Source organism: Jaculus jaculus, chromosome 19 (assembly GCF_020740685.1).
Source record: "Jaculus jaculus isolate mJacJac1 chromosome 19, mJacJac1.mat.Y.cur, whole genome shotgun sequence".
Taxonomy (NCBI): Eukaryota; Metazoa; Chordata; class Mammalia; order Rodentia; family Dipodidae; genus Jaculus; species Jaculus jaculus.
Window position 1 is genome coordinate 2,301,675 of NC_059120.1, and position 19,045 is coordinate 2,320,719.

The following is a 19,045-nucleotide window of genomic DNA, read 5'->3' on the forward strand; positions in this document are numbered from 1 at the left end:
TAGATGTAGAAAAACTATCACATAGGAATTTTGCCTGGTCAGTTGCATGAGAAGAAATTATGAGAAATCTTGGTAGTGGTTCAAAAATAAGATTTAAATGAGTAATTAGTGGGCTGTATCTATATTTTTTAAGGCTCTTACTGAACATCTGGTCCTCTAGCTTTATAACTAAGTGATATTTTACAGGTGTTCTTTGAATTTTAAAGGCAGACAAATCAGAATTGAATAGATTCATAAATTACTAAGTGATCCATAAGCCGATTTTAAACTAAAGAGCTTTTATTTCCAAATTTAACCCATAATTAATGACACAGAATGCCTGCAACATTAAGTACCCATTTGGCATAAAGATCCTTTGTCATGATCCCCCTGCCTTCCCGAGGCAGGCTTGTCTGTCTTGTTAGCCTTGTGGTTTGTGAAATGAGCTCTTCTTGCTCTCAATAAGTCAAACACTTTTGTTGAGTTTTCAAACCTGTGACATACAATCAAAGGATCAAAACATGTAAAGAAGTCCTCATGGGAGAAGACTCAGGCAAAGGCTGAGGCTGGAGAACCGTGCCTGACCCCCAGCCTTGCCTTCGTTCCCAGTTCCCACAACCCTCCCCTGGAATGCCACTCAACTTCCAAAGGGCATATTCAAGTCCTTCAAAGGAGCCAGCTTAACATTCACAGGCATGGATTAAATAATAAGTCTTGTTCCCGTGTGTTTTACTAATGAGAAGGCAAAAATTAAAAAACTGAGTAAAAAAAGATGGAATCCAAATCCAAATATACAATTCTCTTTCTCAGGTGGGAAGGAATACACAAACTCAGGGAAGCCAGCAGGAACAGCAACAGAAAGTCCACCTCTGTTTGTTATCTGTTAGAACAGAGAGAGAAAGGTGCTATAAGCATGCATGGGAATAATTTTTAAATATATTTTATATGATGTGAAAGTAACACATAAGGAATACATATGTCTATTTCAACCAAAACATACTTATTTAAATAATTGTGTAAACTGGGCATGGTGGCACATGCCTGTAATCCCAACACTCAGGAGGCAGAGGTAGAAGTATCACCAAGAGTTCGAGGCCACCCTGAGACTACTTAGTGAATTCCAGGTCAGCCTGAGCTAGAGTGAGACCCTACCTTGACAAAACAAATTAAAAAATAATAATAATTATTATTATTATTTGTGCTTTATAAATAAAAGCAATTATAGGCACATCATGTGAACAAATGATCTTGTTTTAAAATAAGTTCCAGTAAGTGTATACTTGTAATATAAAAGGAAGTTGAGTCCAAACCAAGCTAGACATGAAGTACAGTCTTTCTTCTGTCAAATCCACAGTCTTCAGTTTACTCTTTGAAGATAATATGTTGTGCAGGTTACAGACAAGCAACACAGCTATTCTCATTTATTGATGATGAAATTTGGATGCTAAATTTAATTTCTTTTGGAAGGTAGCTTTAAATAATATTACAGATTACATGTTACATATTCCTTTAAGGTCTTTTTAAGGTAAAAAATGTCTTACAAATATAAGAGAAAAAAAAAAAAAACAACTCTCATAGCATGGTGGCTCTTATCTATAACTCCAGCACTCACAAAGCTGAGGCCAGAGAATCAGGAGTCCAAGGACAGTCTGGACTACATGAGACCCTGTCTCAAAACAAAATGAAACAAAACAAAGCAAAAAACCCTCTGCATTCAGTTTTCCCATGACAATGTAGTGCTATTAACCATGTAGCAAATGACCACTGTTGGTGGTTGATAGGCAACAGTATACTCTTTGGACAGGCTCATACACACACACACACACACACACACACACACACACACACACACACATATGGAAATAACTTGAAAAAGCATTAATAGTCTGAGAAGTGCTTAAATTAAATAAGAACAAGATTCAAAACGTTTATATACAATAATACATATCAAACAAAATCAAGAATTAAATAAGAACAAGAGTCAAAGAGCTCATATTAATATATGTATACCAAACATCAAGAAAAGACAAGGAAAAAAAAATAGGACCAAAAAAAAAAATCACAACTAAAATAGTGGGTATTTTGGAGTCAGAGAAGTAAATTTCAGTAAGAACCCTTCCTACTTATTTTCCTTTACTTTCCAAAGGTTTAATGGAGAGTACAGATGACTTTTCTATGATGGGACAAAAGTACAATCAGATTGACCTTAAAAATTATAAACAGCATTAGCATGAAACTAACAAAAAATGAGGTGGGAGTGCTGGTGCCCCTTCTTCTCCTTCCGTGACCTCCGTGGGGAGGTCTGCATCCATCACCACACAGACGCGGGTGCAGATCCCCTTGCACTGCAGGCACCTCAGGGAGGCTGTACGAGTGTCAGCGGCAGCCGAGCCAAAGCTGTACTGACCTCATGGTTTTCATGCTTGTCCAGAGTCAACCAGCTTATTTTATTCTGTAGACATCATTACTCACTTTATCACTACTAAAAAATATGTTCACTTTTGCTCCTGGAAAACAGAAGTGATTTATCTCTCAGCTCTGTCAACCACGACTAGACAAATGGCCAAGGAAATTAAGCTTTGAGCATCCACATTCCTAAGAACATCTTGCTCTGAATAGAGGACTTTTCATATTGCTAATAACCAGAGAATGGAATTGAGTGAGCTTGCTGGCTCTCCTAAAGTGAAGGGGTCCATATTTCTTAAATCAAATGTGCTGTCTTTGAAAACACACACACACACACACACACACACACACACACACACACACACACACACACACAATAATGAAACCTTTCTCTGAAATCCTGTCCTTTAAAATCAGATCACAGAACACAATCATGCCAGAGAGACTTTTCTACTGACCCGATGGCTCTTGTAGTCCCCAACACAAATGATGCAAGGGAATGCTTGCAGGAAGAAGTGGCAATTTAACAGAACCAACCATGCTCACTTGTAGCTTCATGTTCTGTTTTCTAGTCTTCATTCACTGAAGGACACATTTCACACAAAGCAAGTTGGATCACAAGGGGGACCAAGAGTGTGTGCTAGCCACAGGTGAACATGCAGGATTCTTACTCTAATTAGAACACAAGCTCAGTTGGGAGAGGCTCCCTGGAGACCCCAGTAGCCTTTCACTCTCACCTTTCCACATGGTCACTCCACATGAGGGCTGAGGAGCACGGGTGGGGCAGGGAGGTGGAGCTGGACGCGTAGTGGCTTGTTTGGTGCCTGACCTGTGAACAGACACAGGTGTCAGGGGACAGAATTACTGGTCATGGCTCCCTTAGACAGATGACATTCTTTCCCTTGAACATTTTGGAAGAAAACCAAAACAGACACATTGGCTCATATTGGTTACAATTGAGCAAATAAGCATGTCTTAGCTATTGTCTTCCAGAGACCATCACATTCCATCTTCTATGCTGAAAGTGTGAACCACACACTCTTAATGCCTCCTACACTCTACATCCAGTACTGAGAGCGGAGACCATGCCTGAAACAGTGTCTGATTCTCCACAGCAGTTGCACAGCACCTGTTCAGACACGTTGATTAGGCTGAAGAAAATGGCTCACTGGTAGTTTTTACTGCAGAAACAGGAGGACCCAAGTTTGACTCATGTGCGAATCATCTCTGAAGACCCTTCTGGAATGAGCTGGCTGTGCCACAGAGCTCTGGTTACTTTCCATTATGTCACTAGAGGGACCCTCTGCTTACCTACAGTAATTCACTGATCTGTCCCCATCCATTGCCTGGCCCTGGACAGCTTAGGGCCTGGGAGTTTCTAACGCTGCCTTCAGAATTTGTAAGTCAGTTATAACATAGATTTGCTTCATCTTTTGATAAACACAGAGAAAACTCTTCTAAAACTCTCTCATCACCTCTCATTACACATTCTTGTTACAGTTCTTCCTGCTGCCAGAGGTAACTTCTGTCTTCCTACCCAGTTGCTCATCTCCAACCTTTTTCCAACATGTCTTATCCTACCTTAGGAAACAATTTACACACAGAACCTTTGCTTGGTTGCCTGGCTGTACAACTTCATGTAAGTGCAACCCAATTTCCTATTTCCCCAGACCACCAACTCTCTAAGCATCCTATTTCTTTTTGTTATTTTTTTTCTCCCTTCAACTTCTCCTAAACAGACAGCCAACATTACAAAGTAACTCTTCTGTCAGGCACTGTTCTATGCCAACATTAATTCATGGGATCATTATCATGTCCTCTTGGCATAGAAGGAAACTGAGGCACAGATAAGTAACTTGCTCATAGGGAAGTGCTAATATGGACTCAAATGAAGGCAGACGATTCCAGAGCAAATGTAATTGACACACTGTTACTCTGCCCCTCCATCACTGAACTGCAACTCTGTGCTAATAAACCCAGACTCCTGGTAGCTTTTGGTACTCATTACCTCCTCAGATGTAGTACCCAGGTTAATTACACCTGTGTTGTAAATTAAGCTCCAATATTTACAAATCTGTTCCTTTCTTTTTATATGAAAATAATGAAAATCCATGATTCTGCAACAAACACAGCATTCTGATGAGGGATAGACTCAATTTTATGTTTTAGTGACATATAAAAAGGGAAATTCATTATTTGATCATTAATAAGTAAAACATATAAATTAATAAAGACAATGTGGTTGACTCAGAAGGAAAAGTTTGGATAATTTCAGAATATTGGAATGCAAATGTAAATTTTTAAGAGCAAATATTTTCCTACTCTGACAATAGTATATAGAATGTATTTCTTGATTTCTGCCATTAAGGATACATAATGTAGTAAAAAATGCAAGCATAACAAGAAATGATAGAAGATGGCATCCAATTGTTCTCTGGAGCTTGCTGGTGCTCCTCTACATTGGAGCTGTTGGAGTTTACAGGGCACATCCACGGGCTGGCAATCTCTTCTGAGGAGCCACCACCAAGAGGTTGTCATCTCTGTGGATGTAAACAGAACTGCACTTTCTAAAGCTAAAAGGATCCCTGGAGAGCCTGCAATCCACTCTTTTGTATACATGGGGACAAGAAGCCAAGTTCCTTTCTTTCATAGTCACAAACCTAGTTTTTAGACGAGTTCTATCTGGAATCAAGCATCCTTGTTTCTGTTCCACCATCAAGACCAATAATAGATTGGAAGATTTCATCTAGTTGCAAACGCCTGAGATCCTAGGCTGTTTAGCAAATGCTTTGCTTCAAGAAAGATAAGAGAGAGAGAGAGAGAGAGAGAGAGAGAGAGAGAGAGAGAAAGAAATAAGTGCAAGGTTTGTCAGTGAATCACTCAAAGGCAGACAGTTAACCTGCCTGTCAAGTTTTAATTACTATGGGGTGTTATATTTCTTGCTCTTGAGTTTTGTCCCTTTAACTCCTTCTCCTTTCTAAACAGACAACTAAAATTGCAAAGGTTTTTGTTTGTTTGTTTGTTTTTTTCATGTCAGATCTTCTTGCCACTTTGTACACCTGGCTTTATGTTCTCAAGTAAGTAACTGCTGAGCAATCCCACCAGCCCAAGAACAATTCTAATATCAGTCTTCATGCATTTGATTACTACCATCTCCACTTGTCCCAGGATAAAACTGTTTGCATATAGTGTCTGTAAGCAGGTAGGCACTTCTTCCATTTCAGAGGAAGATGATAGGGATACTCAGAGATGGAAAGTGACCTATGCAAGTCTAGATCTGCCACTTCCAGCAGAAGTCAGGTCTTCAACTCCTAACTCATTGGACTGTTCTCTGGAAGGAATTAGTATTATGTTGGAGGAATGAAGACGACCATGCAGCCTCAGCAAACATTCTAAGGAAAGAGCCCAGCAGGTGTGCTGTCCTGCCCTGGATGACTTGCTGGTTATCCTGGACTGAGGCCCTATTCCATCCTTGCACCCTTCAAGAAGCAAGTTTTCCTTCCTCCCTCTCCATAGCTGTCCTCCCTGCTTCCCTTCTCAGAATTCAAACTACCTAGAGAAACAGAAGGGTTGCTAGACCCTCCCTCTCTCAGAACCCTTGCCATGGCCTCTGTTGGCTTCAGGCAGCTCCAGCTGCATAAGGCTGTCCATAGAGCGTCATCGTGTGTGTGTGTGTGTGTGTGTGTGTGTGTGTGTGTGTGTGTGTGCATGTGTGTGTATTATTCAACCACTGCATAAACACGAATTCCTTTAAGAAAATGGCTTTCCTGTTTCTGGTCTATAATATAACCCATCATTCATAGTATTCCACATTTGGCACCATGGCCTGGAAGATAGCAGACTCTAAAGTAATACTGTATAGCTAGTTATCAGCTGTGTGACCTTGAGCAAGTCACTTAAACTTGCTGGGCCTCATTTCCTCCTCATCAAAATGAGGGTAATGGCAGTCCCTGCCACGCACAATGTCTGGCAGGATTTAAGGTGTTAATGTGTGTGAATTTCTTAGAGTGAATCTGATGCCATGGCACAGAAAGGATTTTCCTGTCCTGTACAGCTGCATTCGACATGACATTGATTATGTTACACTTATCTATAAGCTCTTGTTAAGGAAAGTTCCTGGACTGTCAACTCTGCTGAAGGGATAATCGTGTGCTCTCTATTTTATACAAAGATTCTGCCTGTCTTAGATGTGGTGGTTTGATTCAAGTGTCCCTCATAAACTTAGGTGTTCTGAATGCTAGGTTCCCAGGTGATGGCAATTTGTGAATTAACACCTCTTGGAGGCAGTGTATCGTTGGGGGAGGGCTTATAGGTGTTATAGCCAGCTTCCTCTTGCTAGTGTTTGGCACACTGTCCTATTGATGCTGTCCACATGATATTGGCTAAGAGGTGATGTCCAACCTCTGCTTGTTTCATTGTTTTCCCCTGTCATCATGGAGCTTCCCCTCAAGTCTGTAAGCCAGAACAAACCCTTATTCCCACAAGCTACTCTTGGTCAGATGTTTTCTGCCAGCATTGTGAACTTTACTGCAACACTAGGCATATGTGATTGGACAGGTGTGCAAGCCCGAGCCATAGATTAGCCACTGACCTATGACATTACCAGTTCAGGAACATGGAGTTAACAGAGCTGAGTTTTTCTCTCCTGAGGATCTGAGCATGGAAATTCCAGGAAAAGGAGGAAGACAGCATCTGGACTAAACCAATAGCAAAAAATTATATGAAGAATTATACTGGCAGTAGATAAAAAGAACTGGAAGTTGTTAATGGAAACACAGTTAACAGGAGGAAAAAACTAGGTCTGATGAAGGTGGAGGATAGCATGAAGTCCCTTCATTGTAGCTCACTGACACTTCATCTCCTACGTCCATAATATCCTTTAGATAAGACTCTTCTTGACTGAGCGAGGCTAAATGGGATCCTATTTCTTGCATCCCACACAACCTAAATAATTAAACACGATGGTCACCCTACATGATGAGGCAGGGATGCTCATCTTTTATCAGCCATCCCTGTACCCATCAATCAACCAATTCACTGCCTTCTGATAGGTGCCCACTGTGCCCACAAGGAGCCTCTTTCAGAGCAAGCCAATCCTATTTTCTCTTGCATATGAACTGCCTGAGTACCTTGCAGGGGCTCCTAACATTCCACTGTTCCCATGATCATCTGGATACCATGCTAGTGAGGTGATCATCTGGGTACCATGCTAGCTGGTGAGGACATGTGGTACTTGACAAGCATGACGTTTTCTTGATACTGTGACTATTAAGACAGGTTTGCAGTCTGGGAAAGCCTCAGACAAATGAGGCATTTGAAGTGTGAGTTCTACTAACCTTCCTGGGCATCTGCCTCAGACACAATGACCTCAGGAGGAATGTTTCCCCTTCAACTTATTGCAGCAGGCCTTTGCAGAAGACATGGTTGCACAGACCTGCAAGCACATCTTCTCCAAAGGCCTTTATGCACACCTTTCCAGAGGAGGAGGTGAGACACAGACCTGCAAGTGCATCTTCTCCAAAGGCCTTTATGCACAGACCTGCAAGTGCATCTTCTCCAGCTGGCCTTTCCAGAGGAGGAGGTGATCACACAGATCTGCAAGTGCATCTTCTCCAATAGGCCTTTATAGAGGAGGAGATGATTGCAAAGACCTGAAAGTGCATCTTCTCCAACAGGACTTTCCAGAGAAGGAGAGGATTACACAGTCATGCAAGTGCATCTTCTCCAATAGGCCTTTACAGAGAAGGAGGTGATCACACAGACCTGCAAGTGCATCTTCTCCAGCAGGCCTTTACAGAGGAAGAGGTGATCACACAGACCTGCAAGTGCATCTTCTCCAGCAGGTCTTTACAGAGGAGGAGGTGATTACATAGACCTGCAAGTGCATCTTCTCCAATAGGCCTTTATAGAGGAGGAGATGATTGCACAGACCTGAAAGTGCATCTTCTCCAGCAGGCCTTTCCAGAGAAGGAGATGATTACACAGACATGCAAGTGCATCTTCTCCAATAGGCCTTTACAGAGGAGGAAATGATCACACAGACCTGCAAGTGCATCTTCTCCAACAGGGCTTTACAGAGGAGGAGGTGATCACATATGCAAGTGCATCTTCTCCAGCAGGCCTTTACAATGAGAAAATGATCACACAGACCTGCAAGTGCATCTACTCCAACAGGGCTTTATAGAGGAGGAGATGATTGCACAGACCTGCAAGTGCATCTTCTCCAATAGGCCTTTACAGAGGAGGAAATGATCACACAGACCTGCAAGTGCATCTTTTCCAGCAGGCTTTTCCAGAGGAGGAGGTGATCACACAGACCTGCAAGTGCATCTTTTCCAGCAGGCTTTTCCAGAGGAGGAGGTGATCACACAGACCTGCAAGGGCATCTTCTCCAGCAGGCTTTTCCAGAGGAGGAGGTGACCACACAGACCTGCAAGTGCATCTTCTCCAATAGGCCTTTACAGAGGAGGAGGTGATCACATAGACCTGCAAGTGCATCTTCTCCAGCAGGCCTTTACAGAGGGGGAGGTGATCACACAGACATGCAAGTGCATCTTCTCCAATAGGCCTTTACAGAGGAGGAGGTGATCACATAGAACTGCAAGTGCATCTTCTCCAATAGGCCTTCATAAGGAGGAGATGATTGCACAGACCTGCAAGTGCATCTTCTCCAATAGGCCTTTACAGAGGAGGAGGTGATCACATAGAACTGCAAGTGCATCTTCTCCAGAAGACCTTTCCAGAGGAGGAGGTGATCACATAGAACTGCAAGTGCATCTTCTCCAGAAGACCTTTCCAGAGGAGGAGGTGATCACACAGACCTGCAAGTGCATCTTCTCCAATAGGCCTTTACAGAGGAGGAGGTGATCACATAGACCTGCAAGTGCATCTTCTCCAGCAGGCCTTTACAGAGGGGGAGGTGATCACACAGACATGCAAGTGCATCTTCTCCAGCAGGCCTTTACAGAGGGGGAGGTGATCACACAGACATGCAAGTGCATCTTCTCCAGCAGGTCTTTACAGAGGAGGAGGTGATCACATAGACCTGCAAGTGCATCTTCTCCAGCAGGCCTTTACAGAGGAGGAGGTGATCACACAGATATGCAAGTGCATCTTCTCCAGCAGGCCTTTATAGAGGAGGAGGTGATCACATAGACCTGCAAGTGCATCTTCTCCAGCAGGCCTTTACAGAGGAAGAGGTGATCACACAGACCTGCAAGTGCATCTTCTCCAGCAGGTCTTTACAGAGGAGGAGGTGATTGCATAGACCTGCAAGTGCATCTTCTCCAATAGGCCTTTACAGAGGAGGAGATGATCACATACACATGCAAGTGCATCTTCTCCAGCAGGCCTTTACAGAGGAGGAGGTGATCACACATATATGCAAGTGCATCTTCTCCAGCAGGCCTTTATAGAGGAGGAGGTGATCACATAGACCTGCAAGTGCATCTTCTCCAGCAGGCCTTTACAGAGGAGGAGGTGATCACACAGACATGCAAGTGCATCTTCTCCAGCAGGCCTTTGCAGAGGAGGAGATGATTGCACAGACCTGCAAGTGCATCTTCTCCAGCAGGCCTTTACAGAGGAGGAGGTGATCACATAGACCTGCAAGTGCATCTTCTCCAATAGGCCTTTATAGAGGAGGAGATGATCACATAGATCTGCAAGTGCATCTTCTCCGGCAGGCCTTTACAGAGGAGGAGGTGATCACATAGACCTGCAAGTGCATCTTCTCCAATAGGCCTTTATAGAGGAGGAGATGAGTGCACAGACCTGAAAGTGCATCTTCTCCAGCAGGCCTTTTCAGAGAAGGAGATGATCACACAGACCTGCAAGTGCATCTTCTCCAATAGGCCTTCATAGAGGAGGAGATGATCACATAGACCTGCAAGTGCATCTTCTCCAGCAGGTTTTTACAGAGGAGGAGGTGATTGCATAGACCTGCAAGTGTATCTTCTCCAGCAGGCCTTTACAGAGGAGGAGGTGATCACATAGACCTGCAGGTGCATCTTCTCCAGCAGGCCTTTCCAGAGGATGAGGTGATCACACAGACATGCAAGTGCATCTTCTCCAGCAGGTCTTTACAGAGGAGGAGGTGATCACATAGACATGCAAGTGCATCTTCTCCAGCAGGTCTTTACAGAGGAGGAGGTGATTGCATAGACCTGCAAGTGTATCTTCTCCAGCAGGTCTTTTCAGAGGAGGAGGGGATCACATAGACCTGCAAGTGCATCTTCTCCAGCAGGTCTTTACAGAGGAGGAGGGGATCACATAGACCTGCAAGTGCATCTTCTCCAGCAGGTCTTTACAGAGGAGGAGGTGATTGCATAGACCTGCAAGTGTATCTTCTCCAGCAGGTCTTTACAGAGGAGGAGGGGATCACATAGACCTGCAAGTGCATGTTCTCCAGCAGGTCTTTACAGAGGAGGAGGGGATCACCTAGACCTGCAAGTGCATCTTGTCCAATAGGCCTTTACAAAAGAGGAAATGATCACATAGACCTGCAAGTGCATCTTCTCCAGCAGGCCTTTCTAGAGGAGGAGATGATCGCACAGACATGCAAGTGTATTTTCTCAGTCTTGTACCTGCTCCTTTACGCTGTGGAGACATTAGTATTGGGCCAGAACCTACACTCTTCCCTGAGCCTTGGGGACATATTTCTGATGTCTGTTCTTATCCGTGTGTGTTTGGATTGGAGAACCTAAGCATTTGCACATCCTAGCTTGTTCAACACCCAATACAGTTGACATTCTCCACACAGTTACCTGTAAAGGAAAACCTGGAAATTATGTGCTTATATAAACACACATTTCCACACATACTCTCCATGGAATTGCTTGAATTTTTTCCCATCATTTTTACAACTGGCCAAGAATCTACTCTATGTTACACAAGGCTCTGTCCACCCCTCTAATTTGTCACTCTCCCATGGTCAACCCTGATAGAGACAAAGAGAGAGCGCGAGAATCCATTTGTGGATGTCCATGAAGCCACAGTCAATAAGCCTTAGTGGTAGTTATCTCAGGCATTAAATTCATCTCTTTCACGTCCTTGGCTGTAATTCCTCCTCACCCAATGGTGAATTTTCAGTACAGACACTTATGGAGCAGTGGTGGACTTGTTAGCCTGACCCGATCATCACACCAAACATGTATCAAAATGTTGGTCTGGAGAGATGGCTTAGAGGTTGAGTGCTTGCCTGTGAAGCCTAAGGACCCCAGTTAGAGGTTCGATTCCCCAGGACCCACATAAGCCAGGTGCAAAAGGTGACACATACATCTGGAGTTTGTTTGCAGTGGCTGGAGGCCCTGGTGTGTCCATCCCCCCCTTATGTCTCTTTTTGTCTCTGTCTGTCACTCTCAAATAAATAAAAATAAACAAAAAAATAAAATAATTTTTTAAAAAGTCAATGAGTAATAACAATATGCAATAATAAATGCATACTGTTGTAATTCTATAATAATTATAGACAAAATTGTTATTCACCAGTAGAAATTAAAATAAACATTAAAAAATAAGTCAATAATTGGCTGGAGGGATGGCCTAGCAATTAAGGCCCTGCAAAGCCTAAGGTTTGATTCCCCAGTGCCAATGTAACCCAGATGCCCAAGGTGACAGTGTATGTATCTGGAGTTTATTTGCAGTGGCTAGAGGTGCCAGCACACCCCTTCTATCTCTCTCTGTTTCCCTCCCTCTCTCCAAAATAAATAAATAAAATACAAAAAATAAGTTAATAAATAATTAGGCACTGTCAGGAGCATGGACTTGAAGGGTGAATGGCAGGGTGTGGGCCATGAAAGAGTCATGCCACAAAGACAAGAGAATTCTCAGGGAACAGAGTGCAGAGGAGCTGAAGGACTGCCAAGAAGCAGAACACAGTGAGGTCTGCCCAGCAACAGGTGACACTATGGAGTCTCTGGAATGGTCAGAAGAGCTTGAAGGACCCGCATCTCCTGAAGTCCCCCAGCATGCCCCTGAATTCTTCCAATTGCTCTTAAAGGAAAAGGAACTCCACAGAGCTAGAATTGGGAATCTCTGGATGCAGTCAGAGTCACTCAAGCATCTTTACCATTTGAAAGAGTAAATTCCATAGAGGCAACATACACATTTATCTCATTTCTGCTCTCCACCCATACATAACACAGTGCTCTGCATAAGGAGGGACTCAGTAGGGACTGAAGAATAAATGAATGAATGAATGAATGAATGAATGCTCTGTGCAACAGGCCTCATAGGACTCACTCAAATCAGGGACTGTGTTGTAAATATCCTACAATGTGTCTGACACAGAGACATTAATTACTTTATGCTGGCTTGATTTAGAATGCATTTTTTTGTCAGGTGTGGTGGTTCACACCTGTAATTCAAACATAGTCTGAGTCTGAAGCAGGATGATTACCATGTGTTTAAAGCTGGCCTGGATAAGACCCTGCCTTAACAGAACAAAACAAAAAGATATAATTCACTTTATAGGTAAAAGTAGAGAGTTCTGTTTAAGCTTGAGTGATAACCACACACACACACACACACACACACACACACACACACACATGCACACACGGCACACCACACATGGTCAGATTTCCATTCTGTCTTATCTCTGAGAATCCTAGCCTTGTGAAGACAAACCGTGCAACAGGAACATCCATCACCGTTGATAACAGGGAAGTATCCTAGAGACCAGCTCTTCAGTGGACTATTCCCCACTCACTGAATTTGGTTTCTTTGTTCCCGCTGGAAGGGTTTTTTAATTTAATTAATTAATTAATTTGCTTATTGTCCTTGGAAGTAGGAGTCTAAACTCATATCCTATGAATTAGACTTTCTCCTGAAGCTGGTTCCTAAATAATACCAGAATTTATTATCATGATTTTATTGAATTTATTATCATGGATAAAACCCATAAGAAGGCATTGCAGTGGACACAGACCTGAGGCCTCATAGGCCCAGGAAGGAATGACGAGGACCAGAGCCCACTGGTCCGCACAACAATGTGTCTGCACACTGGGATTGTGTGGATTAGTCTTTGTTGCTGTATGCTAGGTTGCATGTTGCTTGAAATACCATGCTAAAACTGATTAGAAGAACGAACATTTTAACCTCTCAAAATTGCTCTACTTAGGCCCTCGGCCCGCGGCCCCGCTCCGTCGGTTCCTCGCCGCCGCCGCCCCGGAGAGGATGGCCGTGCCTCCCACAGATGCTGATCTTGGCAAATCTGCCAGGGATGTCTTCACCAGGCGCTGCGGGTTTGGCCTCACAAAACTCGATGTGAAAACGAAGTCCGAGAAGGGCCCGGAACTCGCCAGCTCAGGCTCGGCTAGCACGGAGCCCACCAAAGAAGACGGCAGGCTGGCAGGCGGGCACCGGCGGGCACCGGCGGGCCGAGCGCAGCCCGACGCGCTCGGAGAGTGGACCCTGACTCGCGGCACCGAGACCGCTGCGGGGCCAGCTTGCTCTTGGACTGAAGCTGACCTGTGATGCGTCTTTCTCACCTAACACTGGGGAAACGTGCAAAGTCAAGGCAGGGGACAAGGGGAGCACATCCTCCTGGGCTGCGGCGTGGACTTTGACACCGGGCGACGAGGGCCGGCTACCAGGTGGACTTCGAGAGGGCCAGGTCCCGAGTGACCCAGAGCAACTTCGCAGTCGGCCACAAGACGGACGAGTTCCCGCGGCACACCAGCGTGAACGACGGGCTCCGTCTACCAGAAGGTGAGCAAGAAGCTGGAGACGGCTGTCACTCTCGTGTGGACAGCAGGAAACAGAAACACGGGCTTTGGAATAGCGGCCAAGTATCAGAGTGACCCCGCCGCCTGCTTCTCGGCCAAAGGCAACACTGCAGCCCTGCTGGACGGGACAAATGTCAACGCTGGTGGCCACAACCTTGGTCTAGGACTGGAATTTCAAGCGTAAACAAATACTGTACAATCATTAATTTTCAACTATTTGCAGCATAGCTACCTTCAAAATTTAGTGTACCTTTTAATGTTGTATGTCTGGGATGCAAGAATTGCTAATATCATGTTAGACCTCCTGGTTAAGGATGACTCAGCTTTAAGGGGTTACCTTTTCAGAGGTACAGGAGAAGCCCTGCTCCAAAAGAGGCCCTTTCAGCTGTAGGCATGGGGGAACCTGGTGGCCCCTCTGGAGATGCCAGGCTTCTCTTTTAATCTAGGAGTGGCCGCAAGTGGAAGCTGACAAGACACCTTGTAAATCTATATTGAGTTAATGAATGACCTTGTGACTTCCTGAGCATGGAACCTTGGTTTCCTGACCCCGATGGAAAAGAAGCTCTTTGCGTGATGTTGTGTACAGACTCCTGAAAAGGATTTTTTAAGACAGACCTTCACTCCTGTTCCCATCAGCACCTGTTTCACACCAAAAGTAGTTTGCAGGAGGGCATGGTAGCTGTTTCCTTTGTGCCATTATGGGGTGGACAGGGTGGGTGTGAAGCCAATGATTCAGGACTTAGTTCCTCTTTGTGTTGTGAGGTTTCTTTCTTCCTTTTTTTTTTCACCCTTTTTTTCTTTCTTTTGGCCATTGCACCAGAGTATGAAATAGCTTCCAGGATCTCCAGCTATGAGATGGTGGAGTCTGCCTGATTTTAATCACATGTCAACAACACCAGGAGTCTCCATTGGACTTCTGTTGTATTCTCACCAATCAGTTTTTTTTTTTTTAGCAGTTCAATGGGTACATTTTAGAGTCTTCCATTTTGTGTGGAATTAGATCCTCCCCCTCAAATGCCGTACTTAACATCACTTAAGAGAAAACTTGAATAAAATATGGAAACCTCAAAAAATTGCTCTACTTAGTATCCTGGTTTAAATGTACATTTCACCCCCCCCCCATAGGCTCATGGGTATGAGCACTTGGTCCCCAGCTGATGGCCCTGTTTTGGGAGGGTATGGAAACCTCAAGGGAGTAGAGCCTGGCTGGAGGAAGAGGCCATTATGGTTAAGCACCTTATAGTTTCATAACCCAACCATCTTCCTGTCCTCTACCTCTTTGTCTGGCCAGATGTGAGGAGTCCCACCAACAAGCTTCCGCTGCCAAAATCTTCACCATGTCTCTCTACCATAGTACACTGTGCGCTCTCAAACTCTAAGCCACAAGTCATTCCTCCCATGAGTGGCTTATTGTCAGGTATTTGGTCATAGCAGTGAGAAGTCACTAGTACAGGTAGCCAGGGCGCTCGTACCCTAGGTATTAGCTGTATTGGTCCCTTTCCTGGGTGGATCAGGAAGCACAGGGCTCAGAACAGAACTGGGGCCTGGGTGTAAGTGATACACCCTGCCAATATATCCTACTGCGACCCTACATCCCTGTTTTCCAGTTAGGTCCAAATGGCTCCACAATCTCTCAGAACAAGGCTACCAATTGTTCAAACACTTGAGCCTGTAGGGGCACATTTCACATTCAAATCACAACCTGAGCTCAAAATTATTTTTTAAAAAGTGTACCTTTGGGCTGGAGGGATAGCTTAGCGGTTAAGCGCTTGCCTATGAAGCCTAAGGACCCCGGTTCCAGGCTCGATTCCCCAGGACCCACGTTAGCCAGATGCACAAGGGGGCGCACGCGTCTGGAGTTCGTTTACAGAGGCTGGAAGCCCTGGCGCGCCCATTCTCTCCCTCTCCCTCTGTCTTTCTCTCTGTGTCTGTTGCTCTCAAATAAATAAAAATAAACAAAAAAAAATTAAAAAAAAAAAGTGTACCTTTTTTTCCTCATATTTTTCAAAAGATGTTTTAGGATGAAGCTGTACAGTTGAGGCAAATTGGAAAGGTATGTTTATGACACAAAGTATTCCCCATATTTAAAAAAAATCTCTGAATATGTGAATAATATTATATTAAAAGTAAATAATCATTCTGGGGTTGGTAACAGCACTGTCTCCTCTCCCCTCCTCTTTCTCATGGAGGCCCTTTTATGCTGTAATTATGGAAATGGAGAATAAATGTCCACTAGTGCAAGAAGAGTGGGACTTTTCCAGAGGAGGGTTGGCAGCACAAACTCCTCCTTACACTAGGACTGGGGTGGAGTGGGGTGGGGAGGGGAGATGCTGCTGGAGAGAAGCAGGAGTAGATATCTTCAGCCCATACCACAGCTGCCTCCGCCTTCAACTCCAGTAGTGGGGGGTGAGAATAGAATAGGAAACCTAAATAGAAAAAGTAATGCTCCAAGCCAAGAACACAGCTGACAGGGTGCCCTGCATGTGAGGGCCCCCACGGAAATGCCCCTGTATCTCCTCCTGCCTCCCTGAACTCCCCTAAAGTTTAGGGAAGTGGGGTGAGAAGAATGCTAAAGGGACCAATATGGGGCCTCTGTGGTTAAGGCCGGAGGGGGCTTCCCTGGCAGAGACTCCTGTGGGGAAGAGGCCAGAGAAGCATCTAGGGGCAGGAAGTGGCTCACCACTAGGATCCCCGCTGCCACAGAGAAGACTGTGGGTGGGGCTGAGTGAAGGCAGGACCACAAGGTGGAAACTGTGTGAGGAAACACACCACCAGGTAACCAGCAGTTACCTTATTTTTACAAGGCCAGACAAAAATCCGCCCCTATGAAGGTTATGAGGATCCAATGGGACCCGACAGGCTAGACTGGAATCTACAGTGGACAAGCTGTCTCCTCTCTACCCCATTACTTGGGGTATGTAAACTGTTCTTTACAAAGGTACCATCTTGGTAAGGGAAAAGAGAGCTGAAAAATAAAGAAAGAAAAGAATAACTATAACACACAACATTAACTCAAAGCAGTGTGTGTGTGTGTGTGTGTGTGTGTGTGTGTGTGTGTGTAGAAAGAGAGAGACAGAAAGATAAAAATTGTACGCTGCCACAAAAAACTAAAACGGACATTTTAAAGTACCTGAAATTGTACTAAATTTATAACTAATTTTTATTATAATTATATTTCAGCCTAAGTTTTACATTATACAATTCTCAGCCCAGCAGTTAGCAAAAGTAGAGACTTAATGAGGCAAATGGATGTCCCAGATGCTGACTGAATACAGTGACTCCCTTTATGAATGTGGAATATAAGCCTGTCTTCCTCCAACCACTGAGTGATGAAGATGGTCAGGAGAGCCCTAGAACACTGCCCAGAGTGACCACACAACAGAAGGCCATCCAAATTCCCACCAGTCAGAATATTGACCTAAAGACAAATTAAATCTTCTGGATAGTATAAATTATGTTTCATTGTAGAATTTATGAATGAAAAGAGCCAATTGAAAGCTCACTGCCATTTTGTCTCCAGGAATTATGAGGTAAATCACATGAAGATAGCTCAGATGAGAAAAGCCAAATACATTTTTATACTCCCTCATCAATATCTCAATGCACACATACGCACACACATACACATGCACATGCATACTCACACACACGTGTGCACACACATGCACACATGTGCATTCACTACACACACATGCATGCACACATACATCATATCATATTTTATATCACACACATAAATAAAAAACAGTATGGACTATATGTGACCTAAAAGAAACTATTGTATAGTATAAATTGGATGTGTTTAATGGTTATAATGAGTCTAATCCTGATGCATCTCACTTCTTTAGTGATGGGAGTATCAACAAGTGCCTTGTTACTTCCAATATGGGCACTTGGAGTCTAAGCCCTGGAGAAAACTTAAAGATCTATCTGCTACACTTTACAAAGAGCACAATGCAGTAGAACACTGATCACTCCTCTTCTCTTGTCCCTAATAAAACAGTAACTAAAGTCCTCAGGCAGAAGCTTAGCGGATTCACTAATATAAAATAATTACACAAAGGGAAGATGTTAAAAGTCATGCACTATAGCTATGAGGAACTGTTCTTCAGTTGTAGCATAGATCGGCAGCTGATTCCTAGTCTCTGCTTTGTAACTGAGCCCCACTTGTTATCCACACACCAGCTGAGACACTGCATTTCCAGCTCTCTCGGAGTTAGGTGTGGACATGTGATGAAGTTCTGACTAATTATATGTAAGCAGAAATGATGACAGGTTCTGGAAATTCTTAGAAGGAAGAGGCACACCTTTCTTTACTTCTTCTTTCTCGGACAGCAGGCCCATGGCCGGCACTTAAGCAGTTATATTGAACCATGGACCATAAGTGTGACAGCTAGAAATGCTCTGAGCCCCAGTGATCGGGAAGGGCTGGGTCAACTCTGGGCTGCCTACATACAAAATTTATATAAGTAGCAAGCAAATGCTCTTCTACATTCACTTAGCCATTGTTATTTTGATTTTGTCTGACTTAAATACAAAACAGATAAGGCCATTTTGTTGGCTGGAATAAATTACAAGCTGCTGTCAAGAGAAAATGAAATGCTGCAATAAGAAGCCACTAGTAAAAGAAATCTAAGTTTTCATCATTTCCAGCCTAAAATGAGGTTAACTTCTTAGTTTCCTGCCCCTGGGCTTTAGGCATTGGATTCACTGAGCCTCACTGAGCTGTGACTGTTTCAATCTCCTTGCACGCGGTCTTCTCACAGGGTGTGCAGCATGCTGGCATTCTCCAGAGAAAGTGGGCACAGCATCCCCCATCAAGGAGCAGGAGTATCCTCCCTCCCCACACAGGGTTTACCACAGACTGTGGAAATAGAAGTAGTTCAGAGCTGAAATTAGAAAAGTGGGTCTTGAGGTCTAAGTCATGGTTA

General features: G+C 44.0%; 1 protein-coding gene and 1 pseudogene across 1 annotated transcript in view; one reads left to right on the forward strand and one right to left on the reverse strand.

Annotated features, from left to right (window-relative positions):
• Positions 1-261: 261 nt before the first annotated feature.
• Ptger3 (prostaglandin E receptor 3) overlaps positions 262-19,045 on the reverse strand; it is a 72,889-nt gene continuing 54,105 nt past the window's right edge. Inside the window, exons 3-4 of the mRNA XM_012951916.2 lie at positions 3,123-3,214; positions 262-859 (exon numbers count right to left, since the gene is read on the reverse strand). Coding sequence (XP_012807370.1) covers positions 856-859; positions 3,123-3,214 — 96 coding nt within the window. The 3' untranslated portion in view covers positions 262-855. The remainder of the gene's footprint in view (positions 860-3,122; positions 3,215-19,045) is intronic.
• Positions 13,564-14,471, forward strand: LOC101614945 (annotated as a pseudogene).